The sequence below is a fragment of the Hemiscyllium ocellatum genome, chromosome 22 (assembly GCF_020745735.1).
Source record: "Hemiscyllium ocellatum isolate sHemOce1 chromosome 22, sHemOce1.pat.X.cur, whole genome shotgun sequence".
In the NCBI taxonomy this organism is placed as follows: domain Eukaryota; kingdom Metazoa; phylum Chordata; class Chondrichthyes; order Orectolobiformes; family Hemiscylliidae; genus Hemiscyllium; species Hemiscyllium ocellatum.
In genome coordinates this window covers 20,254,052-20,266,653 of record NC_083422.1, presented here as the reverse complement: position 1 = coordinate 20,266,653, position 12,602 = coordinate 20,254,052, and the positions used below count along the sequence as shown (strand labels likewise).

Genomic DNA, 12,602 nt, shown 5'->3' with positions numbered 1-12,602 from the left:
TTCTTCGAGGAAAGTTGGACCTGTACAAGAAGGACAGGTTGCACCTAAATTTGAGAGGCACCAATATCCTGGTCAGGAAGTTTAAACTAGTGTATTGGGGTGGAAACCAGAGCAGTAGATCAGTAAATCAAGAGACTGGGGAAGAGCTTGCGAGTAAACCAAATATAGCTAAGAGGAAAAGCAGTCAAGTAGAGGTTGCTAAGTTCAGTGGAACTGGAGGCTTAGACTGTATTTGCTTCAATCGAGAAGTTTAACAAGCAAATCAGATAAACTCTGAGCCTAGATGAACAGATGCAGTTATGATGCTGTTGCTATCATAGAGATATGGTTGAAAGAGGGACAGGAATTGGCAGCTTCATGTTCCAGGATATTGATGTTTTAGATGAGGCAGAGGAGGACGCAAAAGAGGTGGAGGACTTGCATTACTTGTTAGGGAACATTCCAGAGCTGTGTTGAGGGAGGACAGCCTGGAGAGATGTTGTATTGAGGCATTGTGGGTAGAGCTCAGGAATAGGAAGGGTGCAATCACAATGCTAGAATTGTACTACGCATGTCCGAGCTGCCAGCGGGAGATAGAGGAAGAGATATGTAATCAGATTCTGAAAAGAGTTAAAAATAATGGGATTGTTATGGTGCTAATCAATATTCACCCATATTGATTAAGACTGCTTTAGTGCTGGGGGTTTAGATTGGGAGCAATTTGTTAGGTGTGTCCAGGAGGGTTTTTTGAAACAGTACGTGGATCATCCAACGAGTGCAGGGCCATACTGGAATTGGGAAATGAGCCCAGCCAGGTGATCAAAGTTTCAATGGGGGAGCATTTTGGAATTATGACCATAATTCTGTGAGTTTTCGGATACTTAAAAAGACCAAGAGTGAACCTTTGGATGAAGATGTAAAATTGAGGGAAGGACAACTACAACCGAATTAGGCAAGAATTGAAGAATGTGAATTGGGAGCAGCTGTTTGAGGGTAAATCCACATCTAACATGTGATCAGTTAATTAGGTCACAGGATAGATATAGTCCTATGAAAATAAGGACAGAAATGGCAGGATTTGGAAGCCTTGGATGACAGGGGAAATTATTGGTTTACTCAAACAAAAAGGGAGTATACCGAAGGTTTAGGCAACTAAAAACAAAGTCCTTGAAGAATATAGAGGAAGTAGGAAGGATCTGAAATGGGGGATTTAGAGGGCTAAAAGGGACTATGAAATGTTCTTGGCCAGCAGGGTTAAGGAGAATCGCAAACCATTTTATAATATATTAGGAGCAAAATGGTAGCTGGGGAAAGAGTAGACCCATTCAAGAATAAAGAAAAAAGGTTATATTTGCAGCCAAAGGAAATGGGTGAGATCCTTAATGAGTACTTGACGTCATTATTTGCCAAAAAGAGAGACATGATGGGCGTTGAAGTTAGTAAAAGATGTGTGTATACTCCAGGCAGGTTAACATAATGAAGGAAGTGTTGGGTGTCTTGAAATGTATGAAAGTAGACACGTGCCCCCGGCCAGATGGGATCTATCTCAGGATACTGAAGGAGGCAAGGAAGGAAATAGCTGGGGCCTTAAAAGGTATCTTTGCATCCTCTTTGACCTCAGGCGAGATTCCAGCCGACTGGAGAATAGCTAATGTTGTACTTTTGCTTAAGAAGGGAGACCAAGATAACCCAGATAATTACAGACCAGTGAGCCCGACATCAGTCAAAGGACCCTGTTGGTGAAGATATGAAGAAACCAGGATTTATTCACGTTTGACAGTGAATGGACTTGATAGTGATATGCTACTTGATAGTGATCATCTTGTGATATGTTTGTGAGGCGATGGTCATGTCTCCCCAACTTGATTGAGTTATTTGAGGAGGTGACTAGAAAGACTGATGAGGAATGGGCAGTGGATGTTGTCAACATGGACTTTAATAAAGCAATTGAAAGATACCTCAAGGCAGGTTGGTACAAAGATAGTCTCATGAAATCTGAGATGAGCTGGCTATATGGATACAAACTGGCGTGGTTATAGGAAACAGCAGGTAGCAGTAGAAGGGTGCTTGTTAGATGGAGATCAGTAACTAGTGGTGTTCTGCAGGGATCAGAATAAAAAAAGTGTGGTACTGGAAAAACACAGTTGGTCAGGCAGCATCAGAGGAGCAGTAGAGTCAATGATTCGGGCATAAGCCCTCCATCGGGAATTCCTGATGAAGAGCTTATGCCCGAACTGTCGACTCTCCTGCTCCTCAGATGCTGTCTGACCTGCTATGCTTTTGCAGTACCACACTTTTGACTGACTCCCCTGCAGTCCTCACTTTCTCCTTCCGCTGGTATCAGTTCGGAGACGTTTGTTGTTTGTAATATCTGTAAATGATCTAGAGGAAAATGTAGGTGGGCTGATTAATAAGTTTGCAGGTGACACAAAATTGGTGGTGTTGAAGATAATGAGAAGGATTGTCAAAAGAATACAGCAGAACTTTTGGATTGCAGATATAGGCAGGGAAATGACAGATGGAGCTAAATCCGGACAAATGTGAGCTGATGCATTTCGAAAGATCAAATTCAGGTGCAAATTATACAGTAAATGGCAAAACCCTTAGGAGAATTGACATAGAGAGGGATCTGGGTGTATAGGTCCACAGGTCCCTGAAAGTGGCAACACAGGCGGGTAAGGTGGTCAAGAAGGCATCCAACATGCTTGCCTTCACCAGCCTGCACATGGAATGTAAAAGTCGATAAGTTATGTTATGACTGTATAAAACTTTAGTTTGGCATATCTGGAGTATTTTCTCCAGTTCTGGTCGCCACACTACCAGAAGAGGGTATAGAGAAGGTTTACCAGGATGTTGTTGGTTTGAATGTTTTAGTTATGAGGAGATGTTGGATAAACTCAGATTTGTTTTCACTGAAAACAGTAGAAGCTGAGGGGGAACCAATAGAGGTCAACAAAATTATGAGAAGCATAGATAGGGTGGATAGTCAGAGGCTTTTTCCAAGGGCGGAAACTACAGGAAGACGCAGGTTCAAGCTGAGAGGGGGAAAGTTTAGGAACAAAGTGGGGAGGAAAAGCTTTCACATAAAGAGTGGCGGATGCTTGAATCTCTCAGCCAGTGGAAGTGGTGGAAGCAGCCGTGTTAGCCAAATTTAAGGTGGACCTTGATAGACTTATGAATGGGAGGCGAACAGAGAGATAGAAACTGCATATTGGCAATAAGTAGCAGGTCTAAATAATGATTATGAATCAGTGCCGACTTGGGTCAAAGAATTTGTTCCTGTGCTGTGTTATATTGCATGATATCCCAAAAGTATCCATTTATTAATTTGTCAACATTTAAAGGTTACAAAGGATATTTCCGTGCTGTGCGTTAACAAACAACTTTTTTTTTCCACTTAGTCAAATGAATGGCCATTAGAAAGCTTCTGTGAAGAACTTTGCAACGACCTTTTTAACTCTTCATGGGAGGTAATTAAAATCATTGTTAATAAGTGTCAGCAACCAATTCTCAAAATTAAGGTTAAATGCTGTTAATATTATTATATGCCTTTTCAAGCCAGAGCCATCATTCAGATACACGTCACCAAGCATGCTATTATACTGGTTCCTAGAATGCTTTTTTTTAATGGTGACTACGGAAAGAGTCACAAGTAATAAATTCCCCATGCAGCAGGTGCAAGATGCAAAAATGCGTTGCAATGAATTCTGTTTACAAGTTATGTACCTCCTGAGAAATCAGAATTGTTTGTGCAATTTCAGTAAAAGTACAAGTCCCTTGTTTATACAGTTAACAGTGGAATAGTGAGTTGGGTTAATTATGTTTTGAAATTAAAATAAAATAAAGACTCAGTGGATAATGAGCAGTCCAAATAAAATGAAAGGATGGCCCAGTTTTCCCATCAGGTCATGTTTTTGAAAAATTTACTTTCACACAAGTTCTTGCTACCTTTCCTTCATTCCTCTGTTAGTACTTCTGTAAGTCAGCTACATGTGAGAGTGTAGAGAACTTTTGTCTCTGATACTGAGAAAACCCAAACTGAGAAGTGTAGAGGGCAACATCTTTAAATTATTTCTGATTCCTTAGCTTCCAACTTCATTAATCAAATGCACAGCTTTGATATTGAATGTTAGACTAGTATCAAAATAAAATTTGAAATTTGTGCAGAAGATTTTGTGTAAGTGTTAGTCTACCTTCATAGTCGGGTCTTTGGCATGTCATACTATTTGCGTGAGGCTATGGAATAATTGAATTTATTCTGATGTAGATCTCTACATTGTAATTCCAATGAAGTTATACAGCTTCATTTTGTGTCTAGTATTCCATCAACCTTGTGTAGTGATTTAATATTTGCGGAACTAATATGTCAGTTTGTGACTGATTTGAAGGTGTAGATGTGTACTTTCTCTTTAAGAGAATGGAAACTAGCACAGACCTAGAGAAGCACAGAGTTTGTTGAAAAATTTTCAAATGTAACATTTAATTGAAACAAATAGCTGGAGCTGTGTTGCCGTGGTACAAAACAAATTCAAATGCAGCCAATCAGTTTAAATGATGCCAGATACTAAAAGTTCAATCAAATGTGAATTTTACTGTTTTGGATGACATCAAACCAATGAAATGATCTGATTTTTTGGGGTATAAAATCAGACATATTCAGCAGTTATGGGGAGAACAACAAAGAGCTGCCAAGCACCATGACTGCTAACAGAATAGCTCTCTGAAACATACCTGTTCATAAGAAATTTGTGCAGCAGAAGACCGAAGAAAAGATGACCAGGAAAATCTACAAAGAAGAATCGACACAGCTGGCTAGCTTTGAAACGTGATTTTTTTTTTTGTAAATCTTAACCGGGTTTTTATCTGGCCATTATTGTAGAGTGGGAGGTAAAAGATAGTTTTAGGAGAAAGGAGGTGTAAATAATTGTTGTCTAATGTTCTCTTTTGAACTTCAAGAAAAAAATTGTTAAATTTTTCTTTAAATAGTGAGATTTGGGATAGCTCTTTGCCACTCAAAATTTAACAGATTACAGCGCAAGGTGAGCTTTACTGTGTGTCTGGTGTAAATTAGCAGAGGGATTTACCTGTGCCATAACAGTTTGGGGACTCGTTGCCGGGATTTGAACAGTTTCGTATTCTTGATTTGGATATGTTTAGACAGATCCAGTCTGAGATTTGAATAGATTTGGGGTAAGAAGAAAGCCCAGTAGGTTTAAACACTTGCCAGTTCGTGCCCTAGATCTTTAAATAAAACTTAGATGAGACGCCTATAATTTCGGTTATTTGTGGTTGGTTAAATTAAAAGTAGGAGAAGTGACTTTTAAAGTTGCTAAAAAGGTTTTTGGCTTTGAAGGTCATTCCCAAATTTGCCAAGAATGTTTAGAAATAAAGAAAAGACCAAACTCTTAGAATTAGCAAAGAGGTTAGAGCTGAATTTAACTAAGGACAAAAGTAAAGCTGAAATTGTAAGGGAATTATTCACACTTGGGTGTGTCAGAGAAATAGACAAGTGTAGTAGAGTTAGAAAAACTTAAATTACAATTGAGGAAAATGAAGTTAGAAGATCGAGAGAGAGGAAGAGAAATAAAGGAAAAAAGCATGAGAGAGAAGGTTCTTAGCTGAGCAAAAAGAGAGAATTTGAACTTGAGAAATTGCGATTTAGTGAGCGAAGTCAAGTTAACAAGATGGACTTTAAAAGGGAAGCTAGTGATATATACAAATATGTCAAAACTCTGCCACATTTTGATGAGAAAGATGTCGGAGCCTTCTTTATTTCATTTGAAAAATTGCATCGGCAGATGGGATTGTCCAAGGATTTATGGGTAATGCTAGTTCAAGTTAAATTAGTAGGTAGAGCTAGTGATGTATTTGCCGTGCTGTCAGATGAAGGGTCAAGAAATTATGAAGAGGTCAACCAGGCTGTTTTAAGTGCTTATGAATTGGTATCAGAAGCGTATAGATAGCAATCAGAAACACAAAGGAGGTCAGACTTGCGTTGAGTTCGAAAAATAGTCATTTTGATAGATGGGTGCAAGCCTTAAAAGAAAAAAAGACCTATGAGGCTCTAAGACAGATTATTCTGTTGAAGTAGTTTAAAAATTCACTTCCAGAGGTAAGAATTCACATGGATAAACAGAAAGCCAAGGAAGTGAGAAGGGCAGTAGAGTTAGCAGATGAATGCACGTTGGTGCACATAACAAGCTTCCGGCAAGAATCTCATCCTGTGAGGGATAGAAGGTGGGAGAAAGGGAGATCTAAAACTACGAATCACAGAGTAGAGAACACTGGTAAGTGTTTACCACAGGTTAAAAAAAGAAGCCCAGGAGGTTGTAAAGAAGGTGAAAAGCCTCAGATGTTTCCACTGTGGTAAAGTAGGACACGTAAAGTCACAGTGCTGGTCTTTAAAGAAAGGCTCTGTGGGTAAAGATGTGGTATAAGAAGCTAAGCCAGTGGCACTAGTGAAATTAGTAAAGGAAACTCCAATAAAAGCTGAGGAGCTGCAGGAGAGTGCACAGCCTAGACAGGGGTTGGGTATGGAGTTAGTGCCTGATGTCTATAAAGAATTTGCCTCTGTGGTTAAAGTTTACTCGGAAAAAACAGGGGGGGAAGGGCAAGAAGTTATAATTTTGAGAGATACAGGAACGAACCAGTCTCTAATAATTAGAGATGAGCAAATTTGCACTCTGTCTGATCGGTTACCCAAGAGTGTGGTAATTTATGGGATAGATGGACAGAAATTTAGCATTCCCCTTCATAAGATCAGGTTGGAGTACCAACTCAAGACTGGGGAAGTAACAGTGGGAGTGATTGACAGTGTCAGTTCCAGGAATCCTAGTTTGAGAATGATTTAACAGGATCCAAGATGGAAGTGGCACACCTTGTTGTGGAGAAGCCCAAGGAAGACCAAGAAAATGAGGAGTTAAAAGAAAAAAACTGTATTTTCCCAGACTGTGTAGTAACAAGATCCCATATCATAAGGAACAGCATGAAGCAAAAACTAAAGGGAAAGATGAAGGAGTTGAGGTTCAGTTAGCGAACACCCTGTTTGACATAATAGTACAGGAAAAACCTAAACGGGGGAGGGTCAGACAGAAGTGTTTAGTCCTGAAAGGCAGAAAGATGAGACAATAAATGATATGCATGATAATGCATACTCCGAAAAGGAGGCAGTGGATATTCCTGAGCGTTATTATACTAGAGAGAGAGAACTGGAGAAACAAGTATTAGTTACTGCCTTGCAGAGTGGGGAATCCAATCCAGATGTTGTGGATTTTGATGTGCCTCAAAATATGTTTTTAAAAAATGAAGTCCTTGAGGAATGAGATAGGTTAGTAAACTATCTGTCTCAGGAGCAAAGAACACAGTTGAAAGGTTTGTTACTGCAGTTTGAGGACATATGCAGGAATCAGTTGGAGAGGACTAATGCTATTGTACATAAAGTAGACATAGAGAATGCTGTTCTGATTTTAAAAAAAACATCCCTGTCGGCTTAATTCTTTCAAAGCCAGACAGGCCTAGAAGGAGGTGGAGGCCATGCTCAACAAGGAAATCATCAAACCGAGCCAGAACGAGTGGAGTTCACCAATCTTCTTCATTCCCAAACCTGATGGAACTCAGTGATTTTGCATGGATTATCAGAAGGTCAACGCCATAACAAAATTGGACTCTTATCCAATACTGAGATTAGAAGACTATATGGAGAAAGTTGGACAAGCCAGTTACATCGCTGAGTTGGACTTACAGCGTGGTTACTGGCAGGTAACTTCTATCACAGACGGCAAAAGAAATTTGGGCTTGTCACCCCAGATGAGCTATATCAATTTCAAAGTTGTGGCTGGGTTAACAAACTGTGCAGTCTATTCGAATGATATTGTGATCTGTAGGAAGTCCTGGAAAGATTACATGGTACAGTTGGCAGAACTCTTTGAATGACTACGAAAGCAAAACTGGTAATAAACTTAAAATTGAATTTGCAAAAGCAGAGGTGATGTTCTTGGGCCATAACATTGGTCTCTGGGGGGGGGGGGGGGGGGGGGTTGACACCACGCAACGCGAAGATGAAGGCCATCGAAGAATTTCCATGACCAACCTTGAAGAAAGAGGTGTTTCAATTTTTGGGACTAAGCGGATTCTATTGGAAGTTTATTCCAAACTTCAGCAGTGTAATGGCTTTGTTAACAGATTTGCTGAAGAAGAACACAAACTTTTGGTGGACAGAACAATGCCAGGTGACATTTGACCATTTAAAAGCAAGATTAACCACTGCACCAAGCTTTTCAAAACCCTTCAAAGTTGCCATCGATGCTAATGGCATCGAGTTGGAGTTGTAGTGCTACAGGAAGATGATGATGGGATTGAACTGCCAGTTGGTTACTTTTTACAGAAACTCAACATCTACCAGAGGAAATACTCCATGTTCAAAAAAGAGCTATTGAGTTGGTACTGGACTTACTACATTTTAATGTTTATGTTACAGACAATGTGTCAGACGGTTGTGTACACAGATTACAATCCTCTTACATTCTTAGAACGCTTTAACGAGAAGAAAATGAGACTCTTTCATTGGCGTCTTATGTTACAGACTTTTAATTTACAAATCGTACATCTTGCGGGTCGTAAGAATGTTATTGTGGATTTAACTGATAAAGTACAGATGAGATTGTTATTTATTGTATATGGGAAGATGTTAATATAAATTTAGATTAAAGTCATTTGTATGTCATGGTAATATGGTTAAGGAATAGAGGGAAAAAATGAAGCCAACTTTTCATTTTGATGGTTCATTTTTTCTTAAGGGGGAAGGTGTTATGAAGGTGTAGGTGTGTACTGTACCTTTGAGAGTGTGGAACTTGGCACAGACCTAGAGAGGCACAGAGTGTGCTGAAAAAATTAAAAAATGTAACATTTGGTTAAAACAAATAATTGGAACTGCATTGCCATGCTATAAAACAAATTTAGCCGATCAGTTTAAGTTATGCCCCAGATACCAAAATCCAATCGAATTTGAATTTTACCGTTTTGGATGACATCAAGCCAATGAAATGACTGATGTTTTGAGGTATAAAATTGGACATTTTGAACAGTTGGGGGACGAACAGCAAAACCCAGCCAAGCACCGAGACTGCTAACAGAATAGCTCTCTGAAAGGTACTGGTCCGTAAGAAATTTGTGCAGCAGAAGACCAAAGAAAAGATGACCCAGGAAAATCTACAGAGAAAAATCTACAAAGGAGAATCAACACAGCTGATTGGCTTTAAAACGTATTTTTATTGTAAATCTTAATCGGCGTTTTGATGGGACTAGTATTGTAGAGTGGGAGGTAAAAGATGGGTTTAAAAGAAAGGAGTTGGAAATAGTTGTTGTCTAATGTTCTCTTTGAGACTTAAGAATACAATTGTCAAATATTTCTTTAAATAGTGATATTTGGGATGGCTCTTTGCCACTCGAAATTTAACAGATTACAGCGCAAGGTGAGCTTTTCTGTGTGTCTGGTTTACCCTGTGTTGTAACAGTGACCACCAAAACCCATTTTTTTCTTTTTTTGGGTGATTTTTGAAGTGAATTCCAGAACTCTAAAGATGGTACTCTGCATGCATTTCATAAACCGTCTGGTTTCAAGTTAAATTTTATGTACTTTGTAGGTACTCTGTTGAAATATCAATTATATTTGAGCAGTAAGTTCTTTTTTAATATAGTTTGATCAACAATAACCTCTATGTTTTTTTTCTATCAGGTTCGGCATGGTGCAGGAACTGGGCTAAGGGAGATATTGAAGGCTCATGGAAAAAGTGGCGGTAAAGTTGGAGACAGCACTTTAGAAGAGGTAAGTATTATGGAAATGACTTGGGTACCTTTGTTAACATTAATTTTGATGCACTATGATTTCAAGATTACTTAATGCATTGAATAACTGTAACATAAGCCTGGCAAAGATTAGTTTGTGTCAGGTGTGTCATCTACATGTTCAGGTGGGCAGGAAATACTCATGACAATATTTGAAGGAAATGTGGGTAGTAATTCTAGCCAATGTTTATACTTCAAAATAAAATAAAGTGCCACCAAAAAAAATTATGTAGTCCTTTTTCTGCCTTTTTGGGAAGGATTTGTCATGTGTGAATTACCTATCCATGTAATAGTGGCTGCAATCCAAAACCTAATTCATTTGACTGTGAAGGACTTTTTATGGTGGTGTTAAATCTATTGTATAATGCAGGTTCATTTGTTCTTGGTTAATTATCAATTAACCTTTGGGTAAGTATTCTTTTTTGAAAGTGTGTGAAATGCATTGTATCAATACAAGGTCACTTATAATGAACTGTTAGTACCTGTTTTCAGCAATTAAAGATGTGGAAATGGTGTAATAAAAGTAAAATACTGTGAATGCTGGAAATTTGATATAGAAACTGAGTACTGAAAATACTGTTGGTCTGGAAGCATGGGTAAAGAGAGGAATAGATTTAACATCTCCGTTTCAGAACATCTCTACAAGGTTAGTGTGCTTGGCCCAACTACCTTCAGCTGCTTTATGAATGACCTTCCTTTTATCATAATATCATATGTGGGGATGTTTGCTGTTGACTGATGCACAATGAAAAGCATCATTTGTGCCTCTTCTAATATTGAAGAAGTCTTTGTTGAAATGCATCAAGATCTGGACAGTATCTAGACTTGGGCTGAAAAGTGGCAAGTAATATTCCTACCACACAATGGTCATCTCCAAAAAGAGACTATGTATCCAACCACCCCCCACCAAAACATTGCCATCACTAAATCCCCCACTATCAACATCCTGAGGGTTACCATTGACTAGAATCTCAACTTTACTTTCCTCATAAACACAATTTCTACAAGAGCATGTCAGAGGCTTGGAGTTTTGCAGCAAGTGACTTACGGTCTGACTCCCCAAAGCCTGGCCAACACATACAAAGCACAAGTCAGGAGAGTGATGGAATAGTACCATTTTCCTGCATGGGTGCAGACCCAATAACGCTCAAGAAGCTTGACACACCGTTCAGGACAAAACAGCTCACTTGATTGGCACCACGTCCATACGTATCCATTCCCCATACCGCTGACACTCAGGAGCAGCGGTGTGTACTTTCTATAACCTGCACTGCAGAAATTCACCAAAGATCCTTAGACGTCTCCTTCCCAGGCCGTGACCACTTCCATATAGAAGGACTGGGCAGCAGATACATGGCAACCCCATGACTTGCAAGGTCCCCTCCAAGCCACTCACCATCCTTCTTTCACTGTCACTCGGTCAAAACCCTGAAATTCCTTCTCTAATAGTATCGTGTGTCAACCTAGGGCACGTGGAGTGCAGAGGTTCAAGGAAGCAGCTCACCATCATCTTCTCAAGGGCAAATAAGGATGTGCAATAATTGCAGGCCAACCAACAATCCCCATGTCCCACGAGTAAATTTTTTAAAAAATGAATTGAATATAATTCTCCTTTTTTGAGCTCAACTCAAAGTTCTGAAGAAGTCATATTGAATTCAAAATATTTCTCCACAGATGCTACCAGACCTGCTGGGGTTTTCTAGAATTATGGGTTTATTTCATATGTGGGAATGACATGTTTGGGTATGCTATTCTGTAATAACAGAATAGCGTACAGGGAGAAATATGGGAAGTATTTCATGAAGCGCAATCAATGTTGTAATCTAGGAAATACGACAGCCAGTTGTGCATCACATCTCCCACAAATATCAAATATGATACTCACCAAATAGTGTTTTGTAAGAATGGTTTCCTTCAACACATATTACACAAAACAATGTTTGGAGGACAAGCCGCCTTTTCTTTGAATCCATGCTGTGATATCTTTTGTGTCCCCATCCTGGATGGAACAAGAGTTTAGCTTGACTTAACATTTTATCTGCAATACAAAGCACCTTAAACACTATAGTAAAGTGTCAGCCTTGATTTTTGTATTCAAGTTCAGGAGCAAGTCTCAGGGTGGTCTGTCAACCTCACTTCCCATCTGCGTCCAAGTATTTTGTTCATCTGTGTTCTTCTCTATACCTACGTTTCTTGATTGCTTTTGATTTCTTCTTGCTTTTATACTTTACTTACAAGTGGGAGGTTTTGGTTGATTTGATACAGCTATATTACTGGATTACAGATCCAGAGGCTAGCATTAACAATTCCACCACAACAACTTAAGTATGTGAATTCAAGCTAGAAGTCCTAAGTATAAAGCAAAGCTGCCCTCTATAAAGATGACCAGCAACAAAAACATATTTCATAAAGCATCCTAAGGTATTACACATAAACAGTTTATAAGTCAGAGTTGGACACTGCCATAACAGAATATTTTAGAACAGGTGACCAAAACTTGGGCGAACAGATGACCAAAACTTGGGCAAACAAATGTATGTTTAAAAGTGCATCTTGATGGAAGAAAGAGCTTCTGAAATCTTAGGAAGGAATCCAATAACTTGGGAGTTGGCACCTGAAGGCATGGCCACCAATGGTGAAATGATTAAAGGAAATTGGAATTAGTTAAGTACAAATATCTGAAGTCATGAGGAACAAGGTCATGAAGGTAATTTTTAAAACACAGATAAGTTTTAATATTGAGATATTATCAATATAGGTCCTGAAGCTGGGGTGTTATG

At 39.1% G+C, this 12,602-nt stretch overlaps 1 protein-coding gene across 2 annotated transcripts in view; it reads left to right on the top strand.

The window, feature by feature from the left end:
- btaf1 (BTAF1 RNA polymerase II, B-TFIID transcription factor-associated) overlaps positions 1-12,602 on the top strand; it is a 132,361-nt gene that overhangs the window by 57,524 nt on the left and 62,235 nt on the right. For both annotated transcript variants that reach the window (XM_060841932.1, XM_060841931.1), the window contains exons 8-9: positions 3,381-3,449; positions 9,713-9,802. In XM_060841932.1, coding sequence (XP_060697915.1) covers positions 3,381-3,449; positions 9,713-9,802 — 159 coding nt within the window. The remainder of the gene's footprint in view (positions 1-3,380; positions 3,450-9,712; positions 9,803-12,602) is intronic.